Below are 24767 nucleotides of genomic sequence, written 5' to 3'. Positions count from 1 at the left end.
GGATTCTGGTTTGGCCTTGTAGAGTCACGTGCACCCCATGCTTTCAGTTAACAATGCACCAGTACCCTTGACCCCGAGTACCAAGCCCCCTGGTAGATGGAGAGTGTTGGAAAACTGGTGTGGTTTCTCGAAGCGACACAGTCATCAGCCAGCACCTGACTCCTGACTCCTTGGGGACATTCTGGTCTGATTCTGACAAATGAGTTGTGAGGCTGGAGCTGTAAGCAGGGGACGGTTCTTGTCACGGCTAGCAGAATTCTGCCAGACGGCTTTTTCTGTTAAGTTAACACAGGATTCAGCGTGCCGAGGGTACTTCTCTAGGATTAGTTCACTCACTCTAGAGAAAAGCCATGTGGTAAAGCAGGAACCACTGGCAAATTCCCGCCCAGGGTAGGTGTCACGAAGGTATAGAGAACTGATTTATAATAGAACACTAGCCTTGTGAACACTTTTCTAAATAGTTGTTTCCATGTTTTTCTTAAATAGCACTGATCTTCTGTCTTTCTCTTCAAGTAAATCTAGAACAGGTTTGCGTAAATGCAAAGCTGGGAGAAGTGAAATCCAGTACATATAGTATCAGCTCAAGTAACACTATAGTCTCTAACTCACCAGATATGAAGTTAGAGTTAAATTTGTGAATGTGAAACAAACTTTAAAATAACGCTATCAGGTTTACTACTAAATGTACATGCCCAGTAGCCTGTGTGGATACCTCACATGATTTTGAAGTCAAGATTTTCACCATCTAAGTCCCTTGGAAAAGGAATGAGGTCAGCAACCCATCCCTTTAACCAGAAACTCAGACCTGCTGCTCTCAGAAGTTCCCTCTGGTGGAAGCATTTCGTGTCTGCATTAGCGGTGGGGTGACACGCTGTGCCCCGTTCCTGATCCGGTGCCTTCTGTGGAATTAGAAACGGGAGGGGGGCTCGGAGGGGGGGCGTGTCCCGGCCGCGCCGGTAGGTTTCTGTGCTTCCGGAACTCGAGAGGGACTGCTTGGCTCGTTACGTGGCTCATGGTTTCAGGCGAGTGCCGTGTCCAGTTTACAGTGGCCGTGAGGGCACACAGCAGGCCGCTAAGCGCACGCAGAAGGGTCCAGGGCGTCACGAAGTAATATTTTATAGTGTTTGTGCAGCAGTAACAGAGCAAAGGAAAGTGGCAGAGAAGTAAAATCTAGGGATTTTAATATATACCCTCACACTCGGCTTCTGGAGCTGATGGTTCTTAAACATATATTTGAAAAAGGGCTTCTACTTTCTGAAATAAATGAAGTTCGGTTCTGGAATATTTACATGCAGCCTAATAAAAATACTCAAATAAATAAAACAGTTGGGTTTTTCCCCATCAAAATTGGGGCAGGTCCTAGATGTGTCTTAATCGGTTATCCCCCACATCCTAAGGTAAAATGGCTTCTGACGACCACCACACAGGGAGTTTCGTTTTTCTTCTGGCAGACAGCCACATATCGTACGTGGTGACTTCAAGTCGCGTGAAGTAGTAAGTACTTTTGGTTGAAGCTTGAAACTGAAGAAGTAGGCGCTGGCTCTCGCTGCCCAAACTGACCGTTTTTCTCCTCTCAAGGTATCTGAGCGGTTGAGTCAACCAGGGGTGGCCATAGGTTTGGCCTGGACCCCCTTAGGTGGGGAAATCATGTTCGTGGAGGCCAGCCGAATGGACGGCGAAGGTCAGCTGACTCTGACTGGCCAGCTCGGGGATGTCATGAAGGAGTCTGCCCATCTGGCCATTAGCTGGCTGCGCAGCAACGCGAAGAAATACCATCTGACCAACGGTGAGCGGCCCAGCCCCAGCGGAGTCACAGCGACCCAAGAAGAGCCTTGGATTGTGATTCGGGAGGCAGCTCACAATTCTGTGATGGGATTGAGATGAACTTTAAATTAAGAGTCACACCTCCAGTACAAACCTTTGCTTACCCGCCCTTAGAAAATTCTAGTTCACATTTTAGGACTATCTGGCTAGTGCCTAAACTAGAAACTAATTCCAAGGTTTTGTTTTCAGCTCCACTTGGAGAAGAATGAAATCCCCCTTGCAGACCCCCACCCTGATTATACTGCCCATTAATATTTTGAGAGATTCATTTAACCACGACACTCATTTTTATCTTTTTTTATTTTCTTTTTTAGGAGAAAAAAACAGGTTTAATTTTTCTACATTAAAATCCTTATTTCCTTTTTTAAGCTTCTGGAAGTTTTGATCTGCTTGACAACACAGACATCCATCTGCACTTCCCAGCTGGTGCTGTCACAAAAGATGGACCATCTGCTGGAGTTACCATAGTAACCTGTCTCGCCTCACTCTTCAGTGGGCGGCTGGTGCGCTCAGATGTAGCCATGACTGGAGAAATCACACTGCGGGGTCTTGTTCTTCCAGTAAGTCTTAAGAAAGCGATTTATATGGTTTTCAATTTTTTTAATTTTAAATTCAAATGCATAGTAGTTTGTCTTCTTCCTATAAATACCTTAGTTTTAAAAACATTAAATTTTTATACTTTGTAGCTCATATTTTTCAATATTGATCAAATAAAAGAAAAACTGAATTTCCCCCATGTTTTCCCTTCTAAGAAAGAAGACTCAGGAGGGGAAAGAAAGTATCAGTCTGGTCATGAAGAGTTGAGGTTTGGTTCTAGTTAGCAAATTGTTAACTAGAGAGCTTCTGTGTAAAGCAGGGTAGCAGCTCTTTTTAAACTTCAAGCGAACTTTTCAACTTAAGTTCCTATGAGACCACCTGTAGGTAATTTAGATTACTGTAGTTGATAGATTTATAGAAAAATAAGTATAAAATGGAAACTGTAACAAGACTAGTCCTGTCTAATTGCTAAATTCTCAAAAAGCTTTATAGATGGGACTTCGGGGCTCCCCTCATATCCTAAACTACTTCTAAAAACACATAAAATGCAGAGAACTTGAGCCACCATTGAGGGTTCTAAGTCATTAATTACCAGTACCAGGCTACAACAGCACTTGGGCAGGTTCCTAGCACAATAAGAAAAGAAACTTAGGTTCTTTATTCTGAGAGCACCTTTATTTTATGAGGTACTGGTGAAAACAGATCATAGAATCACCAGTTAAGATCACCGAAACTGGGGCACCTGTGTGGCTCAGTCAGTTCAAGCATCTGACTTGATTTCAGCTTCGTTCATGATCTCTTGAGCCCCGCGCCGGGTTCTGGGCTGACAACTCCCAGCCTACTTGGGATTTTCCCTTCACTCTGCCCCTCTCTGCCCCTCCCCTACTTGTGCATGCACACACATGTGCCCTTTCTTGTTCTCTCTCAAAATAAACTTTAAAAAATCGGTTTTTAAAGTTCAACCAGGAATTCAACCATATTCTACACCCTCTTCTTACATTTGCTGGTCTTTACTCGGAAGGAACGCCTGATCCCGATTCTTCACTTTACCCAGGAATTACTGCATTTCAAGAGACAGGGATGGTGGCTAATGGTGGCTAATGCTAGTGTGCTAGTAACAGTAAATGTAAGTGCTCTACTGACCAGGAACTCTTCAGCTTCATTGTTAAAGATGCTCGGCTAAGCAGAGTGAAAGCAACAATCCGAACACTCACAAAGGAGCAGGGCGTCAGCAGCTGAGTTCAGCCAACTTCTGGAAGAAAGGATCCTGGCTGATGAAACAACTGGAGATACAGTCTGGGGAAACACAAGGGCTCAGAGCCCGAAAGCACAGACCCGGAGAGCGGGAAAGAAGTGGGAAACAAAACCAGGGGATCCGTAGAAATCTTCGTAGAGTAAGCGGTTCTTCCACTTGGTCCCTCGCTCTCAGCCAGATACAGGCTTTCCCAGTCCACGGGGAGAGCTCGAGTTAAGCCCTCAGTTTTAAACCTGTCCCATGAGACAGAAGAAAAGCAGCAGCATTTAAGAGAAAGACTTACTAACGCTGGCAAAGACCATTCAAAAACAGAGAATAAGAACTTGGATTTAAAACTTTGGTTTTAGAATTAATCAAAGAACTATTCAGAAAGAAAATAATAGAAAAAGCAGGCAGATCCAACATCGGACTATCAGGCCTTGTAGCAGACAGAAAATGGAATCGACGTTCCCTAGAATTGGAGGTTACCTTCAGACTGAAAAGGCCTACGCCGGCTGCTCAGGGAACTGCTGAGCCAGCGCCCCGTCAGTCTCCGCCGTGACCCCAGATGTGCGGCCCGTTCAAAACTCTAATGAGAAGGGACTTTAAGTCCAGTTCTTGTATAGACAGTCTTGCCTTCAATCAAATGTGAAAGCAAAATGGTTATTTTCATACATGCGAGTCCATTTGTCTTAGACTCTTTGTGAAGAGAGTACTTTCAAAGTGCACTTGAGCAGCGTACAGAAGAGCCTGGAGAGAGGACGGCTGTGCAGGAGGGTCCGGAGCAGCCATGTGGGTGCCGGTGGTTGGAGGGCTCCGAGAGCCGTCCCCAGGGTCCGTGTGCTCTGGGCGGTATGAGCGAGAGCTGCATTTGGGGTCTACTGCAGCGGAACACACCACCCAACAGAATGTTTGTTATTCTTATGGTTTCTGCGGGTCAGGAATTGAGGAGAGGCTTAGCTGAGCTCTGCTGCCTCAGGGTCCCTTTCTACAGTCCAGACATCCGCCCAGTCACAGCCATCTGAAGGCTGACTGGGGCTGGGGCTCTGCTTTCAAAATGGTTCCCTCACATGACGAGCAGATTGGTCCTGGTTGGCAGGAAGCCCCACTTCCTCGCCTTAGGACTTCTCCAGAAGCTGCTGGGTGATCTCAAACATGGCGCTAGCCACCTCCAGGGCAAGAGATCCAAGAGAGACAGACCTGGCAGCAGCTCTCATTGTATATGGGTTAACTTTGGAAGTCCTAAGCATCACTTCCCCCACACGGTCTCTTGCGAGTCACTCAGCCTGGTCCACATTCAGGGGAGGGGAATTGGACTCCATCTTTTATGAAGGGACCACTGTGGACATACTTTAAGACCACCGTAAGAGCCTAGATCATTTGGGATACATTTTCTTCATCAAGTGGCACAAAGGTTATGGTTTTCAATCTGTACAGAAGGAGTAATCCTGGCATACAACTAAGCTCTGGAGGAATGGCATTTGTGGTCAAAATAATGTAATGCTTTTTCAGAATGATCCCATAGATAAGATTTTGATTACAGGATGGAATATAAATATTAACCTTAGTGCAAAAAGGGATCATGGATGTAAGTAAGAGGTGCTCATTACTGAAAATTTAGAATTTTCCCCCCTTTAAAAGGACTGAACACAAATTGAAATGTAAAGGAATTTACTGTTTATTAAGCTTTTCAATGGCTTTCCTAGCTCATGCTGTAACAAAATGGAAGATGATGTAGACATTTTAAAATAGCCATGGAAAAAAGTTGTGTCAGGGATCTTTCACAGCCTGAGGATGACCAGAAATCTGAGTAACTTTCTTCTCTCCTTCTAGGTGGGTGGGATCAAAGACAAAGTGCTGGCAGCACACAGAGCAGGACTGAAGCGAGTCATTATTCCTCAGAGGAATGAGAAAGACCTTGAAGAAATCCCGGGCAACGTACGGCAGGATTTAAGTTTTGTTACAGCAGGCTGCCTGGATGAGGTTCTTAACGCAGCCTTTGATGGTGGCTTTACTGTCAAGACCAGACCCGGTCTCTTAAATAGCAAACTGTAGGCCCAAATCCCAACTTTACAGAATCGCAAGTTATGAAGTGCCAAAAGGGCACCAAGGTTTTGTTCATACCAGTAGAGGTAAGCTAAGTGTCCCTAATCTTTGAACATGATCACGACAGTAACAAACATCACTCAGATGGCTAGTGATGATTATAGAAGTGTTAACTGAATAAACTGATTGATAAAAATGCAATTCTTGTCTTCAGTGGAATCATTCCTGGCCCTGGAGAGGCACAGAGCGTCAGTTCTCAGTGTGGTACTGGACCGGGAGCGTCCATCCCGAGAACTTGATAGGAATGTAAATTCCCAAAGCCCACCAGCAGACCCTCTGAATCAAACTCTGGGTGGTGAAGGCCCGAAATCTGCTTCGGGAAGCCCTGCAGAGGACTCTGATGCAGAGTCAACATCAGGAACCGTTGGTATAGACTGTTACCCTAGCAGCGTCACCTGGAGATGTCATCAAATCCAAAACAACATAGATGGGGGGTTGGGCAAAGGTGAAAATACCAACCATTAGTCTTTGTGGACACTATTCAGGGAGGTCTACACGCCCCGGTAAGGATGCCGCTCATGCTGAAGGAAGAGGCATGGTCAGAACATGATCATTTTTACACCAGACCGAGCAGCCCATGTTAGCACACATCATGTTAAAAAAAGAAGTCCAGTCTCCATCCAGAGAAAGGCAGCCATCCACCTTGGGAGGGCCCCCCTGACTCTTGTCACTTCCCCTCTGCTCCGTCTGCCTGTGCAAATCCCCAGATCCAGTACTTTCCGTGCTCCCTTCTGTGACTGACGTAATCCAGGCCCTGGAGAAGAAAGTCAGGCTCTTCCCAATTACGTAGCTGTTTCCTTACCTATAAAATGCAAGCAATAGTACTGAAGTCCGTGTTCCCGTGAAGATTGCGAACGCGGTCCAACAATGCTGACTCGACAGTCCTGTGGTACGGAACGCTGAACACGTGTGGGTACTGGAGAATGCCTGCGAGGGGCAGGGGGGCTGCAAGTTACCCAAATGCTTGCCAGCAACACGTGTCTGGAAACCCGCATCCGGATCTAGGGCTCCTGATGGCCGGTGGGAGAGCAAGCACTGGGGCATCTGGAAACATTTCGCGGACTGTCTTCCCACCGTTAGGACTCCACGCATCCACGCCGCCATCTTTACGGGGGAGGAAACTACGATGGACCTTTACTGTCAGCAACGCGAGAGCCGCCGTCTGCAGATGGCTTGGCCTCATCACACCCAGAAGTAGCCGCAGAACAAAGTGGGACTTCCCTGTGTTCTTCCTCAGGAGTCCTGACCGCGCAGGTCTGTGTGCCCCTGAGCAGCAGGAGGGCATCTCACGCACCCCTGCTTCAGCACTTGCCCCTTTCTGAAGAGCCAACGGCAAAAACCCGGGTGTGTAGGACATTCCACAGTATGACCTTCGTTTCTCTGGGGTTGGTTTTGGCTTTTTAATTATTGTTTCCTTCACTTATTTTTATTGTGACAAAGTAGTATACCATTTTAGCCAGTTTTAAGTGTATAATTCAGGGAAATTACATTCACAGTGGTTTGTAACCATCACCGCTATATCCATAGCTTTTTCGTGATCTTAAACCCTGCACCCACTGAACAGTGACTCCCGTCTTCCAGCCACCCTTTTCTCCACGAATTTGCCTATTCAGGTACTTTATGTAACCTTTCATGTGTGACCTACTTACCTTAGATGTGGTCGGGGTTCATGCTGACTGCATGCATCAGAATTTCAGTCCTTTGAATAACGTGCCCCTGTGTGCACAAGCCACATCTAACCAGCTCATCTGTTGAACATTTGGGCTGTTTCCAGCCCTTGGCTGCTGTGAAGAGTTCAGTTAATAATGAATGTATGACTAGCCACGTGCCTGCTGGTCAGTTCTTTGGGGTGTATGCCCAGAAGCAGACTTGCTGTTCTTAGGAGTCCATGCTTAACTTTGTGAAGCGCCACCAAACTGTTCTCCAGAGCTGCGCCATTGCTGTTCCCGCCAGTCACACACACAGATCCCAACCTCTCCACTCCTGGTCACCACTTCACCTTGGGAGTAAGCAGCCCCATGATGTGAAATAGCATCTCTTGGTTTTGATTCGCATTTCCCTAATGACTAGTGATGTTGAATATCTTTTTCTAGCATTATTTTTACAGTGTTATCTAAACACCCTTTATATCACAATCAGCTGTAGGTTTTTATTGAAAATGTTAACTCAGAAATTCTAATTCAGTAGGGCTAGAGGTGAGGCCTTGGGAGGTATTTAACCAGTACTCTGCATGCCTTTTATGTATGAACTTTTAAAACTTTTCAAGTACAAAAACTAAAGCTTTACGTATCTTGGTAATCAAGAAATTCTATTTGGTCTACTTAAGGAATACATTTTTTACTTGATTCTGCCTCTTCTGTACTAGTCAAACTGCTTTTAATGAGTCTCACCAGTGGTTTTACATCTGCAGAGCATTGAGGGCTGGGCTTGACTTTTGAGAGGACTGAAATTGCTTCATATTGTGATCCTAAATTTTATATTCACCATATTCCCTAAAGTATACATTAATAAATACTTTATGACCAGAAAAAAAAAATTTTGCCTCTCTTGTTTGAACCTGACTGCTAACCATGTCATGGGCAGAGGTTTTAGGTGATTTTGATCACAGTGAAAAATGGCATTTGATCAAATCTGTGACTACAAGTAAGATTTCCTGGCTGTGTGAGTGGTATTTAAAGGCCACTAAACCTAGCTGAAATTTTTTTAGTGTAAGAGAGGGGGCAGAGATGTGTATGTGCCGAGTATAACACAAAGATGTCCCTCTTTTTCTTCCTTGACATTGGTCAAGACTTGCTTTTTGCTCATAGCACAAATTCTCTTTATAAATAGAGTGGGGGTGGCAATACCAGTGCCACCTCTGGGAGTGGCTGCTTGAAATGCACAGGATTTGGACACCCATCTTTGGACACCATGAGTAGTGATGTCTGCACCACCAGGAGCTCACTGGCCTAGATGCCATCCGTGTTGCGGGGTAATCAAGAGCTGACTTCCTATTTTCCAAGTAGGAACCACTGAAATGAGGTAAACTTTCCCATAATTAAATGCAGGAGAGCATGATGATTTTTGGTAAATCAAAGTATCAACAGCCACTCCCATACATGTAGTTTGCAGAAATGTGGGCCTTAAAAAAAATTATTGAAAAAAAATCACTGAAACAAAAAACAATCAACATATTAAACTGGCCCATGATTCAATTCAACAGGACAAATTCAAGTTTAAGAATATAAACGCAAAAGAGGGGCACCTGGGTGGCTGAGTACGCTGGGTGTCAGACTTCGGCCGAGGCCATGATCTCAGGTTCATGGAGTTCAAACCCCACACTGGGCTACTGTCAGCACAGAGCCCACTTGGGATCCTCAGTCCCGTCTCTCTGCCCCTCCCCCACTCATGCTGTCTCTCTCAAAAGTAAACACTTAAAAAGTGTGTGTGTATGCGTATATATGTCTATGTATAAATGCAAAAGAACAAAGTTCAAGAGTATCACCTCTCCTACCCTATACAATTTCCTGCAAGAAAACACCAAGACCTCAAAAGTTGGGGCAGGGCATTAATAGGAGAAAGCAGAATTCTGATTATAGCAAAGATGACTAAGAGTTCAAGTGGACCAAGTAATGGCTATAGATCTCATCATCCCTACAGACCAAGAATATGAAGATGACTTAAAATATAGATAAGTTGTCAACTTTATATCTGTCAAACACAGAAAATTTACTATCTTAATTTGCATAAAATAGCAAAACATTAGGTTACACTGAAAGAGAAAATCCTTCACACTGCTACACTGTGTCCATTGAAAACTCTCCCCAGAAAGTAATGACAAATGTAACACGACCTTAAAAAAAAAAAAAGATCCCAAGAATAGACTCAGAAAACATATAGAAATGTTCACAGGTTATTTATAAATAGCCAGAAAAGATTTACATAGACCCAACTGGACAAAGCAGTACCTAACATCAGGAAACTGCTTAAAATTATAGTTAATCCTCACAAACGTTTCTCAAAATGGTGTCTAAGATTATTAAAGTGAAATGCACTGACTGTGTTGTGTGAGGGCATGAGGGGGTTATAAATTATCAAAACACATAAATATACAAAGGACTAGAAAAATAAAAATGTTGTCAGTCATCTCTGAATGGACAGCTATGACTCTTGCATGTGCCATTTTCTAACTCCCAAACTCTACACTGAGGACACACTACTTTCATTACCCAAGAAACACTTCAAAATATTTTAAAAACAAAATGATACACCTCCACCAAAGTAGTCATACATCAAATGAGGAGGGAAAACTGCTTTTCTAAACACACACGCTAACAGGAATAGACCAAGATACACCTTTGTGGTTGACCTTTCACCACAAAAATGGCTTACAAGCAGATGTTACAACCAATTCAAAACATAATGCTTATGTCGGGGAAGAGACTACACAAATCTCATTTCCTGAAAATGATTAACAGAAGTAAATTCTGTTACGCAGAATTGGTGGTAGGATAAGGGAGCAGTCCAAATTAATTTTAACTGACTTTCTAAGTTTAGTGTATCCATAAAAGCCACATAAAAAATGATCTTTGGCCATTCAGAAGGCAATTTCAGAATCCTGTCAGGTGCCTCCGGGTAATAGCAAGTTGAAGACATGGTGCTAGTTAAAGGCATAATAATAGCAGCTAACATTTGATGGGTGCTTATTATGTGCAAAGCACTGTTCTAGGTTAACTTACTGGTATCACACCTCCCGCTCTGGGGGAGCTACCGTAATTAACCCTATCCTATACATTAGGAAACTGGGGCCCAAGGTCCCATAGCTGAGAAGCAGGCTAGAGCGAGAATCACATGTAGGTCCTTGCAAGTCTGCTGTAGAGCCCAGGCTCATAACCATTAGGCTACAAAATACTAACTCCTCTTTATTGGGTTTCTTTTTCTTAAGGGGGGAAAAAATTGATCAGCATTTTAACTAATTATAATTAGTCTCCTACAGAATTGTGAAAATACAAATGTAAGCGAGAGGGAAGAAAAACAAGACTGTGTAAACAGAGGCCATACATTCATTCCTTAGCTTAGAACAATTCTATTACACTTCAAAATACACAGTTTTCAGTTATGAAGTACAGAACTGAACAGGAGAACTATCTGGATTTTAATCAAACTTAGAGCTAAAGCAAACACGTAAGAGTTTTTAATTTGCCAGATATTCTTTTAATGAGAATTATAAAAGACCAAAAACATTTTTTGCAAACTGCCCTTTTTTTAAACAAATGATTTGCTTTTGATTACAAATACTGTGTAAGACGATGCTTCTTTTGCAAAACCAATAAATACAAGAACAAATTTTAAACATGTGATTTGTCCAAGGTATTTGGAAGAAAAAATAAGCCTGATTTTTTTTTTCTAGAATTAAAAAAATCAGTATTCCCTAACCTTTAAAAGAATAAGCTCAAAGGTATGACTCAAGTGGAGAAAGAGACAGAGACCATCGTATAACTGCTTTAAAGACCTTCTGATAATTCTTCTGATGTTACTTTTCCTTTCTGGAATTCATACTTTCACAGGAGTTGAATTTAAAATATTTCTAATGATATGATTAATGGGGTAAAGGAAAATACGTAATGAACACATATGTATAAACTTTACCATAAACAATTATGCATATCAAAAAGACACTAACTTTAAAAAGGTACAAAAAAAGTGAGGAAAAACCTGAATTACAGAAAAGAAAGTCAAATTTATTTAATGAAAAACTAGAATTAATAAAAATTAGCAAATACACACAAAAAAATATACACACACAGCAGCACTATGTATTGACTCACAAAGGGAAAAGCAGTGGTCCAAGACCACTCAACATGGCTTGTCAGTTAAAGAAAACAAACACACACGCACGCACACACGCACACACACACGCACGCACACTTGCGGGCACACACACAAAACAAAACCTGGTATTTTTCAACAGTACACTCAATCTACAACACAAAAAATTCAGAATTATTTTACAATGCTTCCTTTCTTAATACAAAAGATGCCCATCTTGGGTGTATATATATATTTTTTTCAGTGGTTTACTGTTGACTTATTTTTAAATATATTAGTGTTACTACATGCAACTGTTTCCTGTGTCTAACAGCCTTTCCTTTAATTTACCTTCATGCGTCTAGCTTCCACCTACCAGAAGTTTCAGGTTGGCAGGCAGACGGGTGCCTTATTCTGTGACACTGAATGCAATGGTTTTAAACACTGGCCAGAAAATGTTTGATTGCCATTTCAACACATGGAAATAGTTACATTGATGCCTAAATTGCCATTCTCTGCAAAAAGCTGTGCAATGCTGGTGTCAAAGACTAGGCAGTCGCTATTCATAATGGCTGTTGCGATTCCCTCATGAATAGATCGTGGAGTCGCTTCCCAAGTCAATCGCCGCCTATGACCATTTAGCTCAAGTCGATAAGCAAAATTTTCAGCTTGCTTGCGTGTTCCTATCAGCTGTACAATTGCAAAGAACTGCTGGTGACCGTCGTACTTCTCCTGTTTCTCCAGGACTAACATGAAGTGAAAGCCGAAACAGGACTGCATCATCACCCAGTCAACAGCACCAGGAAGATTGATGTCTGTGGCAAGGAAAACTATATCCTCTCCCTGCAGGGTTGTAATGGACTTATGCTGATGCATCAGGTGGGGCATTACAGCATCCAAAGAGCCTTGCCATTTACAGGAAGCACCAGGGCATGGACACGAATAAGGCCTAAACTCACAGAGCTCTTCATGGTCTGCTTTTTCTGTGTGTGGCAGAGTTATTTCACATCCAGAAGAGGCATATTTACAAGGGAAAAGTACGGAATTGGCCACTTTCTCCATAGCCAAGTTGCGAATGGATCCCAACGGGCCCCGGCAAGTTGGACAACATGTGAGCTTTGGGCGACAGTTGCTACAAACAAGATGGCCACTCTGACACTGAAGAATGGGCGGTAACACATAGTCAAAGCAGACCGGACACTCAAACAGACTCGCCAAGTCATTATTGGATGCAGTTGTGCCAGTGAGGGCAGGCACCCTCTGGGACGGCGTACACTTCGAGGTTCCAGTGGGTAATGCTGTCGCAGTCTGGCGGCTCATTTCTGTAACAAAAACCATAAATAAGAATAAAAGGAGGCAGGAGAAAAATAACTACAACTATCATTTGTTTTATAAATAATATTTACAAGCCAGAAATACTTAAGTTTCATGCAAAACGTACTGTGAGCAAAAGGATAAAGGCACACAGACAGAGGATTTAAAAACCATAAATTACACTGCACTAATCACACGTTATTAGGAGTTGTGTACCAGACAAAAGCTCTTTATCAAAATGATCCAGAACACATGCAGAACTCCTTTTTTTAAGATCTATTAAAAATCCCACTGGATGGACTAGCTGAAACAGAAACTGGACCATAAACTACTAAGAAACACTGTTTAAGCAGCTTAAGTCAGATCAAATCAGTTTTGACTAGACATTCTCCTCCCTCTGTCTCTGGGTTCAATTCCCCTGCTATTTCTTTCCCATTCTGAGTCAGCCACCAGCAGCCACAGGGAGCTACAAGTGATCCAAAGGGTTACCAGGGCACTAGCTTTGGTGAACTCTGCCTAATGGTAAACAGTTATCTGCTTTAGACCTGGATTTGGGGGAACGGAGGGGGTCTGCTGCGATCCCATCATCCATCTAAGTCTTCCCTAGACCGTGAACATCAGCTAAGTATTAACCTTGTTTCCCACTGATCGGCGCCCCACACCTCAAAAAGTAGAGAGAAGAGAAGAGAAATGGAAGGCCATCTTCAAAAGTTCTTTCTTAGTCTGGTACTGAGAGTACATCTTTCTATTCTAATTCCATTCCCTGATAAAAATCACATACAATATGCAAAGGGGAAAAAGAGTCAAAAAAGAAGGTAAATAAATAAAGATACAAAGATAAAAGCCCCAGAGAGACACACACAACATTGGGGATAGTATAGTCAACAGGTTAAGAATTCTTTGTACCCTACCAGTGTTGTGGAAGCATTTATCAGCACAGCAGTAAATATTATTTAAGAGATAAAGGTCATCTGGAAGAAATGACAACAATATAACTAACTTGTCAGGCTAAATGAAAGATAAAGCAAACACCTTTCCCATGAATCTACCTTTGGTGGGATACCAGGCCATATTTATCTCAGGGGTATCAAAAGATCAGTCTACTGATGTCCTAAGAGTGTATTCCCAGTAATTGTATAAGCCATATTTCTACAAAATGAAAACTGGTTTTCTCAAATTTAATGTTTCCTCAGTTATAATCATCATTCTGTCGCAAAGAATTTAACTCTGAAAAACCAATGCTAGTTACCAATATAACCACATAAATGCAATTTGGGTTCTAGATTACTCAAAAGAGGGTTCAGAATGGCAAAAAGAAATTTTAATTCCGCGGTCACTAAAGTTAATATTCTAAAATTCAAGAGTTTACAAAACTGCTGAATTCCATCATAATGGGGCTTATCACACGGATTTAGGGAGAACAGGAATCAATTCTCATCTGAAACACCATATAACCCCGGGGTAAGATTCTTTGTGCATATGACGATCCATGCATTTTCCATCACTTGTGAAACAATGGGCTCAGCATTGCCAAAATACCCCTTTTAGACGCTGTATGCTTGTTTCATGGTCTATCTTATACTGCTCACTTAAGTGAGCAACATTATAATTGGAAGTGGTTCCCTGAGCACAAAATAGTCTAAACCACCAATCCCTTTTCAAGTCACTAAACCAAAACAATTAATTACATGAAGGGGAAATAAACTCAGTGTGTATTCACATAACACAACCTGGAAAATATAAGGAAGAAAAGCATTTCATTAATTTCTTGACCTAGCAAAATAGCTATACATTGATCATCAATCATTCAGGATTATGTTACAATGTATCTTTTCTTTATTATTTTCCCAAACACCATAGAAAGCTAGATTTAAATCCCTATCTAAAGTGTGAAAACAAGTGAAGTGAGGCCAGTATTTCTTGTGAATGGAGGTATTACAGAACAGCTGTTAAAACCTCCCAAAGCTCCCGTTCAAACAAACAAACAAACAAAAAATCCCAACACTACAGCAGCCCTGCAGTAGGAACCAAGGACTAAAGTGACTTTGGACAACCCTGCAGGAATGATGACGTAACCTGAAGCTTGGTTTAAACAGAGAAAAGTACAGATCAAAAGAAACGTCACTGCAAACTCGAGCTCAATTACACTGCAGCCGCTCCCCGTTCCAGATTCCACTGGCTTACAACTTTCCCATTTCATAGTTTAAGCAACCCAGTAGTCAGTCTCTTAACGTCAATACCTTTTCTCTTCCTTGTCCCAGCTGCAGGTAAACATGTGAGCAAGACGCCTCTCCACGAGTACAGAAAAGGTGAGGTAGACTTCCCAGTCATGAGAAGTCGGGCAGCTCATACACAGCCTGTTCCCCTGAAGCAAATACGATTTGTAACCGAGGCTCCTCCTGGACACCTTCGGTTCTTAAGCATGTCTGATGGCAAGTTTTCAAGAAGCGAAGGTAAGTGACCTGTTCTGTAACATTCCATTCACTCTTCAGAAGCACCGGCTACCGCAGCAGCAAGGAAATGAATCCTCTCCCGTCCCAACAGGAATGGACCACACCTCCCTACGAGCTCAAATTCGCCTGCGTTTCCAAAAATGGGCGCCATCACTTAGCCGTCTTCCACTGGACCCTAAACCGTCGGTCCTGTAAGTTTGTCTTCCCCCAATTCATTAGCTAACTAGCTCAGTGGAAGAAGAGGGCCTTAGGATGAGAGGAGAGGCTGGAGCAAGCGCGCTCTTGAAGCCAGCTCTGGAGCTACTGCAGGGCCCGGCCCGCGAGGAGATACACGCGGAGTCCGGGGCTGGGGCCTGCCCACTGCTGGAAAAGCCTGCTCCAGCCCGCAGTGCCAGCCAGCCTCAGGCTCGCAGCGCCCAGCCGCAGCTAGCGTGGGGCGGGGCTGGTGGGGCGGGGACCGCAGGGGTGGGGCCGGCACGCCGTGGGTACGCATGCAAGCTCCGCCCACCAACCCTAGGACTGCTCCAGGGCACGGAGCAGTGCAACTCAGACCCAGCCCTGGACCTCCAGCGACCATGTGCACACCTCGGCATATTTCCACCAGCTTACATTTAGGTGGAAACATGCCTTTCTGTAGGACAAAACTGATAATGATAATCTGGTATGATTTCAACCCAAGACCTACAGAGAGAATATGGGAAATACATGGCCAGACAAGTGCTCTTTTGCTGTTAGCTGTGTGTGAACACTTAAATATTTATAGAATGAAAGCATTCTCCCCTCTTCATTCAGTAACTATTCAGTGGGTGTCAACTACCGTATTTCCTCAGTTCTACTGCATTTCTCCACTTCCACCCCTGTTGGCACCATACTTTAAACACTCTCTCTCTCTCTCTTTGAAAAAAAAAAAAAAGAAACTGCAGTGAGAGTAGTAAACACACATAACCATATTCAATTCCTTCTTCAACATCCAAACGGAGATTATATTCTCTTCCCACTCTGGGAAAACCATCTTAAACGGCCTCATTAAACAGAGAAGCTTGTTTTGTTTTTAAAGAAGCATTACCCAGGCCCCAATAAAGTCCTGGGCCTCAGATTTGCACTGCGGAGGTAGTATACTCAAGGGGTTTAACCTGTCATTACGTCATGCTTACAGGGCAGCCTTTAAGCACAGCAGGAGCCTGTAGTGGGAAGAGAACCCAGTGCAGTAAGTTGTAGCTTACCCACTTTCCACACCAAATTTTAATTTAATCACTTCCCCACCCTATTAACAGTGTGTTCAATCACTTCAACCTTATTTTAACATTAAACTACACGAAACATCATTAAGAATAGAAAAGATCACTGAAAACAGACACAGCCTGTTTGCCAACAAATATAAATTACTATTACTTACATTTTTATCCTATGATATATATTCATTCTAGATAGGTCTCCGGTTTCTAGGGTAGAAAGCTTCACGTGTTTTAGGCAGAGCAACTCTTTCCAGACAAAGCCAAACCCAAATATAAAAACAAGTCAAAGAAAGGGACGGACTGATTCCTCAAGGGAAAAAAAATCATTTTTTCCCCAAACTTCCAAGGATCTGTACTGAGCCTTACAGCAGCATCTGAAAACCATTAATCTACAAACAAACCACTCAACAAGTGAGTCAGGACAATAAAAGTGGAAGCATTCTGGAGTCATCTACACACACTTGGGATTCAAACCTGGTCTTCACCACCTGCTCAGCTATAAAACTGGGACAGTATTTCCAGCCTCACATAGCTTTTGTCTGGACTGAGGAAGACAGGTAATTTATGTATATCATAGATGGTACACAGTCCAAAATACGTAAGTACTCACCTGACACCCCCAAAAGTTTCTTGCCTCACCTGAGTTCATCAACTAGTTAGAGACCTAGGAAGTGTGGGTTCCAAAAGATAATGTTTATTTTGTAAAGGTGATCAAACATGTCTGCCAAAGACTGCCATTTAATTTTTAGCACAATAAACCTTACAGAATTTCTCGACCATGTCGAATATTTACACTGGTTTTACAGAGCTGAAAATTTCAAAAAAAACTACATTACACTAAGACAAACCCTCAGAATACAATGTTAACAAAATTCCAAAATTTAGCAAGAGTGCCCTATTACCATACTTTTTGTTTTTATTTTTTATTTCTTAATTTACATCCAAGTTAGTTAGCATGTAATGCAATAATAATTTCAAGAGTAGATTCCAGTGATTCATCCCCTGTATTACCTATACCTTCTGTACTACCTGTACCTTCTAAAGCCTACATCTCAAGCCCAGTTTGGTATAAAATTTAAGTAGATTTTAATCTACATCGAAATATTTTTATAATCAGCCTTTAATGCTATCTCAGTAATTTCAAAGCATTTAACCACTGCTTTGTCACATTAACATACCGTAAAAAGTAGATGGATGTAGACTTTTCAAGTACTTATTTATTTTGGGAGAGAGCACGGAAACACCACGAGTGGGGGAGGGGCAGAGAGAAAATCCCAAGCAGGCTCTGAGCCTGATCCACGTGGGGCTCAAACTCAGGAACTGCATCATGACCTGAGCCTAAATGGGGCACTTTACTGACTGAGCTACCCGGGCTCCCCTGGACTTAAACTTCATCAACTTAATGTGGGAACCTTAGTTTCTTTTTATAAAGGGCTGATGAACAATTTCTCTGATTAGTCATGTTTCATGCTTAGTAATTAATATATAACAACCTTCTGCAGTTTACAAAATGTTACTACTAATGCCCCTCTCAACTACGTCTGCATCCTAACATGTGTGAAAATGTTGTTACAGCAGCAACAGGAAGCTTTTTTAACAGTTTTTTTAAAGTCACTTTTTTCAAAGTAAACATTTAAAATGGAGAAACTGTAGTCGCACATGGAAAAACGACGAGGTATTGTAAAGCAAGTTTCAAGCACAACATGCATGGAAGGTACAGGCTGGGTCATGATATGGATGTGTGATTTTTTTTCAATTTTTTTCTTTGGGGGGGCAATAAACTGCTTTATCAATAAACTTTTAACAATAAACTGCCTGATTGAGAGTGGTGAAAACAACTGTCAAAATAAGTAAAATTTGCATTAATTTAGTAAAAAAGAAAAATAGGATGCAAATATCACCAGCCATTTTTTACTTCTCTAAAAATTATTCCTAGAACTGATACAATAATAATAATAAATATAATAGTACTCACTGTAAAATCAATGAGTTAAATAAAACTCTCCCATTCAAACATTTAACAGTTTTCTTCCTTTCTTTATTATTGTAACTCCTTTTTGAAAAAGAGGTACTTTTTACATTTGACATTGTGAAGGGTATTATGCAGAAAGCTATCTTAAAAATCATTTCTATTTTAAGATTTGCTTTTCACATATTCACAAAATTAAACTTAACACAAGTCTCCTTAAAAATTTAACAGCTTAAAATGCCAAAAGTTAAAAAAAATCAAATTTCATTATAAAACAATGCTAACAATTATGCAACCTATTTTTAATTTCCAAAACTGTAACAAATAAGAGGAATTTATTTTTTTAATGTTTATTTATTTTTGTGAGACAGAGCGTGAGCAGGGGCAGGGCAGAGAGAAAAGACACCGAATCTGACACAGGCTCCAGGCTCTCTGAGCTGACAGCACAGAGCCCTACGCAGGGCTCAACCCCACAAACTGCAAGATCGTGACCTGAGCTGGAGTCAGCCACTTAACCAACCAACTGAGCCATCCAGGCACCCCAAGAGGAATTTATTTTTTTTTAATTAATGTTTTTTATTTATTTTTGATACAGACAGAGACAGAGCATGAGACGGGGAGGGGCAGAGAGAGGAGACACAGAACCGGAAGCAGGCTCCAGGCTCTGAGCTAGCTGTCAGCACAGAGCCTGATGCGGGGCTCGAACCCACAAACGTGAGATCTGACCTGAGCCGAAGCCAGAGGCTTAACCGACTGAGCCACCCAGGCGCCCCGAGGAATTTAAATTATACATATTTTCCTAAAAGCTCTATTTTCATGAAAATAATTCTGAAAACTTTATTGCTACAAAAGAATTGTTATTTATATGTCTAGTAAGACTAGTGATCTGTAATGGGGAAAGCCCACGACAAAGACCTGGTAAAAGGTTGCTGGAAAAACAGGAGTCTGAACAAAGGTGATACAGCCTAGTAAATGGAAAGTGCAAACCCTAATTCAAATGTGTAAAGCAAAGTACATCTCTCTTTTTACTGCTTGAAATCACTCTATTTTGAGACATCCACTCCAGTAAAAAGCAGCATATACTGAATCAGAACCCATTAGGCACAGTGCTAGATACTAAAATGCAATTAACAGATGACATGCAAAATGGGAGTGCCTATGAGATGTTTAAGCAGAAAAGCAGTTGAAACACAAAAGAGCTCAGAGTGCAGAAGAGGAGACATTAACATACAATGTCATCTACAGTCATAGAGATGAGGAACATGCCTAAAACAAGAGAAATGCCAAGATTTAAAGACTGAAGGGTTCCTTAAAGAGAGGCAGTGGCCCTTAGCCTGCAGCAGTTCTCAAACTCTATCGTGCCCACTAACTATCTAAGGATCTTATTAAAATGCAGGTTCTGATTCAGAATCAGAATCATTCTGAGGTTGGGCCAGAGACTGCATTTTTAACCCTAGGTGTGACCAACTGCTGGCTGAGGCTAACCTTAGTAGCAAAAGAACTGAGAAGGAAAGCAAAGGTGAAAGAAAAGCATGAGAGGGTGGTAACTGAGAAGTCAAGGGAAGGTACAGACTTAGGAAGAAGATCTATTAACACATGTAAAAATATTAGAATAAACTGTTTTATTATATATGTATAGGGAGCTTGTACTATTTCTGCAATCAGAAAAAAATTAAAAGGCAAAAAGCAGACGTGTTTAAACATGCAAGAACTCATGGAATATAGCACCCATGAACCCTTGTTACTAGCAATAATCAAGCAATGAATCAAAATAAGTAATTCAGAAATGGTGATCTTTTGGGGCGCCTGGGGGACTCAGTTAAGCGTCCGACTTTGGCTCAAGTCATAATCTGTGAGTTCGAGCCCTGCACCGGGCTCTGAGCTGCCAGCACAGAGCCTGGAGCCTGCTTCTGAGTCTGTCTCCCCTACTCATGCGCATGCTCTGTCTCAAAAATAAACTTGGGAAAAAAAGAAAAAAGAAATGGTGATCTTTTAAAAGGATTCAAGTTAGTTAATGACTCCATTATAACAGGGAGATAAGCCCACCAACTGTACGCATTATAATTACAAATTAGAATGCAAATAGCATAAACTTTGGCAAAGTGCAATTATATAAACAACCAAAAAAAAAAAAATCTACAGTAAGAAGTAGTAAAAATAATGGCACAGTCAACCAAGTGGAATCTGCTGAGAGGTCAAGTATGATCAGGCCCAACAGGTGTTAATGGATTGGGAATATGGAAGTTACTGGTTACCTCTGCAAAAGCAAACTCAGAGATAAGGCCAGTATGTAAATCAGACCAAAAGAGACTGAACAGGATGCTGTGTGAATTTAAAAAGGATGGCTATGGAGAGAGGCAAGTTAAAAAGTAGCTGAAAAGGCCCAGGGTAGTTGTCTACTTGGGGTTTTGTTTTTGTTTTCTTTCTCTTTCTTTATTTCTCTTTCTTCTTCTCTTTCTCTCTCTCTGCCCCCCTCCCTCTCTCTCTCTCTTTCTTTTTGAAATGGGAGAGACCAGAATATAGTGGATGCTGGTAAGAGTCCAGAAAAGAGGAGAATCCCAAGAAATGGAAAAATACGATAAAGTTTTTGGTAATGAGGGATTCAGAACTCAAGACAGAGTGACTAGACCTCATTAGAAGAAATACTTTCTCCATGCTAAGAAAAGAGAAAATAGAAGATGTCTAGTTCAGGAAGTTGAAAGTTAAGAAAGTTTCGATCTGAGAGTTTCCATTTTCTCGACAAAGTCTCTGCATCCTCTTTTGGTGGGAGCCTGGTGGAGATAATAGTCAAACATGTCTTCATCCCTGCAGAAATTACTCTCGGACACCCTAATTCTGTTTTACTAGCAATTACCATTATATTTTTATTTTATATCAGATCTACAATTTATTAGCATGAAGAATGAAACTACTAACATCTCCCAAAACAAGGCAAGCCTGATTTTTAACATGTTAATAGTAAAACCTTCCCTTTCCCACCTGCCAAGGAAAAGATTATATGAAACTTCAAAACTGTGCCAAAACAATCATTTAAACCTAACTGCAATCATTCTGGTTTCACTTCTCACAATTATATCACAAAACAAATGACCATCCTTGGGGATTAAGGACTATGCTTGTGATGTGCACTGGGTCAAATATGGAAGTTTTGAATCACTATCCTGCACATCTGAAACTAATGTAACTCTGCATGTTAACTAACTGGAATTAAAATAAAAACTTCTAAAAAAAAAAAAAGACAAATACCTATCTTTTTTCCCCAATTCCTTAATTATGATTCATTTTTTGATAACAGCCACCACACCTCAAAAAAGTTTTCAGAAAGAGTCTCAGGGCCTGGCAGTCTGAAGCTCTCACAGAAACTACACAAGTTTACCATTCTTGTCAAACCCTGTTCCCCTAAGCACTATATAAATTTTAAGTTCTGCTCACAGTCTTCTGACATATAATGATGCAGATGAAAAATCTAATGCCATTTTTATTCTTATTCCTTTGCAGGTAACATCTTCCCCCTGACAAGTGGCTTGTAGGACTCTGTCTCTGAAATTTTCACCAAAACATCTTAAGTATATGCCACCAACACTTGCCAAGCAAAACACAAGGTGAGTCTTTTCAATTCAAATGCTCAAGTCTTTCACCTTTGTGGACTTCTAATTATTCTTTGATCCTTTCCATCTACTCAGCTGTTTTCTGCACATAAGTCTGATATTGACCGTCTGTGCTGGATCTGTCTTTCAACCACATTTTCCCCCCTCATAATTCCAATCTTTGCTTTGCACTGCATTCCAAAAGAACTCATCAAGTTCTAATTCATGAATTTGATTTTGCTAAAATTACCTTATGTCATGGGCGCCTGGGTCATTCAGTCGGTTATGGCTCAGTTAAGTGACTTTGGCTCAGGTCACGATCTCATTGATTAATGAGTTTGAGCCCAATATGGAGCCCTGTGCTGACAGCTGGGAGCCTAGAGCCTGCTTTAGAGTCTGTGTCTCCTTCTCTCTCTCTGTCCTCCCCTGCTTGTACTCTGTCTCTCTCAGAAAATAAACATAAAAAAATTATAAATAAATAAATAAATAAAACTACCTTATGTCTTGACATGGTAAAGCATTTTTCAATTATGTAGAGATACACTCAATTTCCAACAAGAGAACAGAGATTTTCGAGGGCAGGAATGGCCACATAAATCTGGATTATACTGCTCTTGTACTTCCTTAATCCCTCTAGAGGAGTTTTCAGTTTTAATTTCCGTGCCTCTCATTGGAGCTTGCCTGTTTGTTGTTGGTTTTGTTCTCGCTGCTATAGTCTAAATGGGCCCCCAGGGTCAGCAAGCTAAAGAAGAAGACAAAATAGAGACTTCCCTCCATTTTCTTTCAAACAGCTGCCCCAAACATTTATTAAGCACTTAGTATGTACCAAGTACTGTTCTCAAAGGTTTACATACGCCATCACTTAACCATTTCAATGAATTTCCAAATTAAGCATCTATCCCCTACCTCAAGGATAAGAAATAAATTTATAAATTAAAGATTTCATATCATAGAACTAGTAAATAATGGAAGCTGGAGCTTATCTGATCAGGGATGATTCAGAAGGGAGGAAGACAAATGGCAATGTAGGACAAGGCAATCAAACATACCAGGAAATTTTAAACTTGGAATAAATCTTAACCAACTCTCTTAATTTCAGAAAGAATTATACAAAGAAATAACTTGCTTAATGTCATGCAACTTATTAGGTCAATTTTCTATGCTTGGCTGTATAATTTCCTCAATCCTTTTAAAGAAAATATGCTTTAGATATTTTATAATTCAACTTAAAAATTAATCTTAATTCAGAAGAGAATTTAAGAATTCAGAAAGAATTTAAGGCTAATAGCATTCTATATATATATATATATATATATATATATATATATATATATATATACACACACATATATATTTAATTAAACTATCTTTTGCTTTGCCTCCCAACACAAAAGGGATCCCCAATGTAGCCAGGGGAGAACAAAAAAGAGAGATGTCGGGTACCCAGGTGACTCAGTCAGTTAAGCATCCGACTCTTGATTTCAGCTCTGGTCATGATATGTCACAGTTTGTGAACTGGAGCCTGACATGGAGCTCTGTACTGACAGTGCAGAGCGTGCTTGGGATTCTCTCTCTCCTCTCTCTGTTCCTCCCTTGCTTGTACTCTCTCTCAAAATAAATAAATTAAACTTAAAAGAAGTAGAAGAGGAGGACGAAGAGGAGGAGAGGGAGGCAGAAGGGGAAAGAGGGAGAGAGAGGGAGTTATTTATGAAAAATAACTATTTTCATAGAGAAAAGAATGTGTTTCACGTTTTTACATTTCTTAATGTCTAATGCAATAAAATGCAACTGGATATTCATTATCTGCTTCTACATTTAATCTGTTAAGATGCCACATGCCATGTAGCCTCTGAGAAACTCCACTGTACTCTTGTATCTCATTATTGTGAAAAAAACGTTTTGACCCTGAAAGGATCTTGACAACTCCCAGGATCCCTGAACCATTTGCTTTTGGTTCAGAACTGCACTGAGAAACTTCCTGAGAATAGACCTTGTTTGTTTTGTTCACGCTCCTGTCTCCAGCACCTAGGACAGTACCCAACCCAGACCAGGTACTTAACTATTTCTTGAGGGAATGACTAAATCAAGTAAAACAGCACGAAGGATTCTAAGGAGAAGGTACAGCAAATGCATACAACCAGAACTCACCTATCCCTGATGCCCCTACAAGTACAATGCATTTACTGTTGATATGACCTTAAAGAGAATTCACAACTGAAATTAAAAATTCACTTTAAAATAACTGCTGATTTGTGCTGATCTTTGACAAAGTAGCAAAGGCAATGGAGAAGACACATTTTTCAACAAATGATGCTAGAACAATATCCATAAACCAAAAAATGAATCTAAATATTCCACATGCTTCACAAAACTTAGGTCAAAATGGATCATGGATCTAAATGTGAACTAGAATCCAGATGACCTGGGGTTTAGCAAAGACTGTTCAAAACAACACCAAACACATGAGCTAGATTAAAATTAAAAAGTTCTGCTCTGCAAAAGACACTGCCAAGAGAATGAGAAGAAAAACCACAGACTGGGAGGAATATTTGTAAAAGACCTATCTGATAAAGGACTATTATCCAAAATATACAAAGAACTCTTGAAACTCAACAATAAAACTAACAACCCAACTAAAAATGGGCCAAGGACCTCAACAGACACCTAACCAAAGATGTACAGATGGCAAATGGGCATATGAAAAGGTGCTCCGCATCACTG

At 41.2% G+C, this 24767-nt stretch overlaps 2 protein-coding genes and 1 long non-coding RNA gene across 8 annotated transcripts in view; 2 read left to right on the top strand and 1 right to left on the bottom strand.

Annotated features, from left to right (window-relative positions):
* Window positions 1-12859, top strand: part of LONP2 (lon peptidase 2, peroxisomal) — a 102243-nt gene extending 89384 nt beyond the window's left edge. For 2 of the 3 annotated variants that reach the window (XM_029924808.1, XM_029924807.1), the window contains 3 exons: window positions 1579-1786; window positions 2194-2384; window positions 5429-5842. In XM_029924808.1, coding sequence (XP_029780668.1) covers window positions 1579-1786; window positions 2194-2384; window positions 5429-5650 — 621 coding nt within the window. In that variant the 3' untranslated portion in view covers window positions 5651-5842. Of the gene's footprint in view, window positions 1-1578; window positions 1787-2193; window positions 2385-5428; window positions 5843-12232 lie in introns of those variants that run through there. The other variant, XM_029924809.1, reaches the window with a different exon arrangement.
* SIAH1 (siah E3 ubiquitin protein ligase 1) overlaps window positions 9581-24767 on the bottom strand; it is a 34392-nt gene continuing 19205 nt past the window's right edge. For 2 of the 4 annotated variants that reach the window (XM_029924811.1, XM_029924814.1), the window contains exon 2: window positions 9581-12810. In XM_029924811.1, coding sequence (XP_029780671.1) covers window positions 11960-12808 — 849 coding nt within the window. In that variant the 5' untranslated portion in view covers window positions 12809-12810 and the 3' untranslated portion in view covers window positions 9581-11959. The other 2 variants (XM_029924810.1, XM_029924813.1) reach the window with 2 other exon arrangements.
* Window positions 15261-24767, top strand: part of LOC115280153 — a 15569-nt gene continuing 6062 nt past the window's right edge. The window contains exons 1-2 of the long non-coding RNA XR_003903691.1: window positions 15261-15446; window positions 21958-22061. This is a non-coding gene — a long non-coding RNA (uncharacterized LOC115280153). The remainder of the gene's footprint in view (window positions 15447-21957; window positions 22062-24767) is intronic.

The sequence above is a fragment of the Suricata suricatta genome, chromosome 16 (assembly GCF_006229205.1).
Source record: "Suricata suricatta isolate VVHF042 chromosome 16, meerkat_22Aug2017_6uvM2_HiC, whole genome shotgun sequence".
NCBI classification, from domain to species: Eukaryota; Metazoa; Chordata; class Mammalia; order Carnivora; family Herpestidae; genus Suricata; species Suricata suricatta.
The sequence above is the reverse complement of the archived record's forward strand: the minus strand, read 5'-3'. Positions and strand labels throughout refer to the sequence as shown.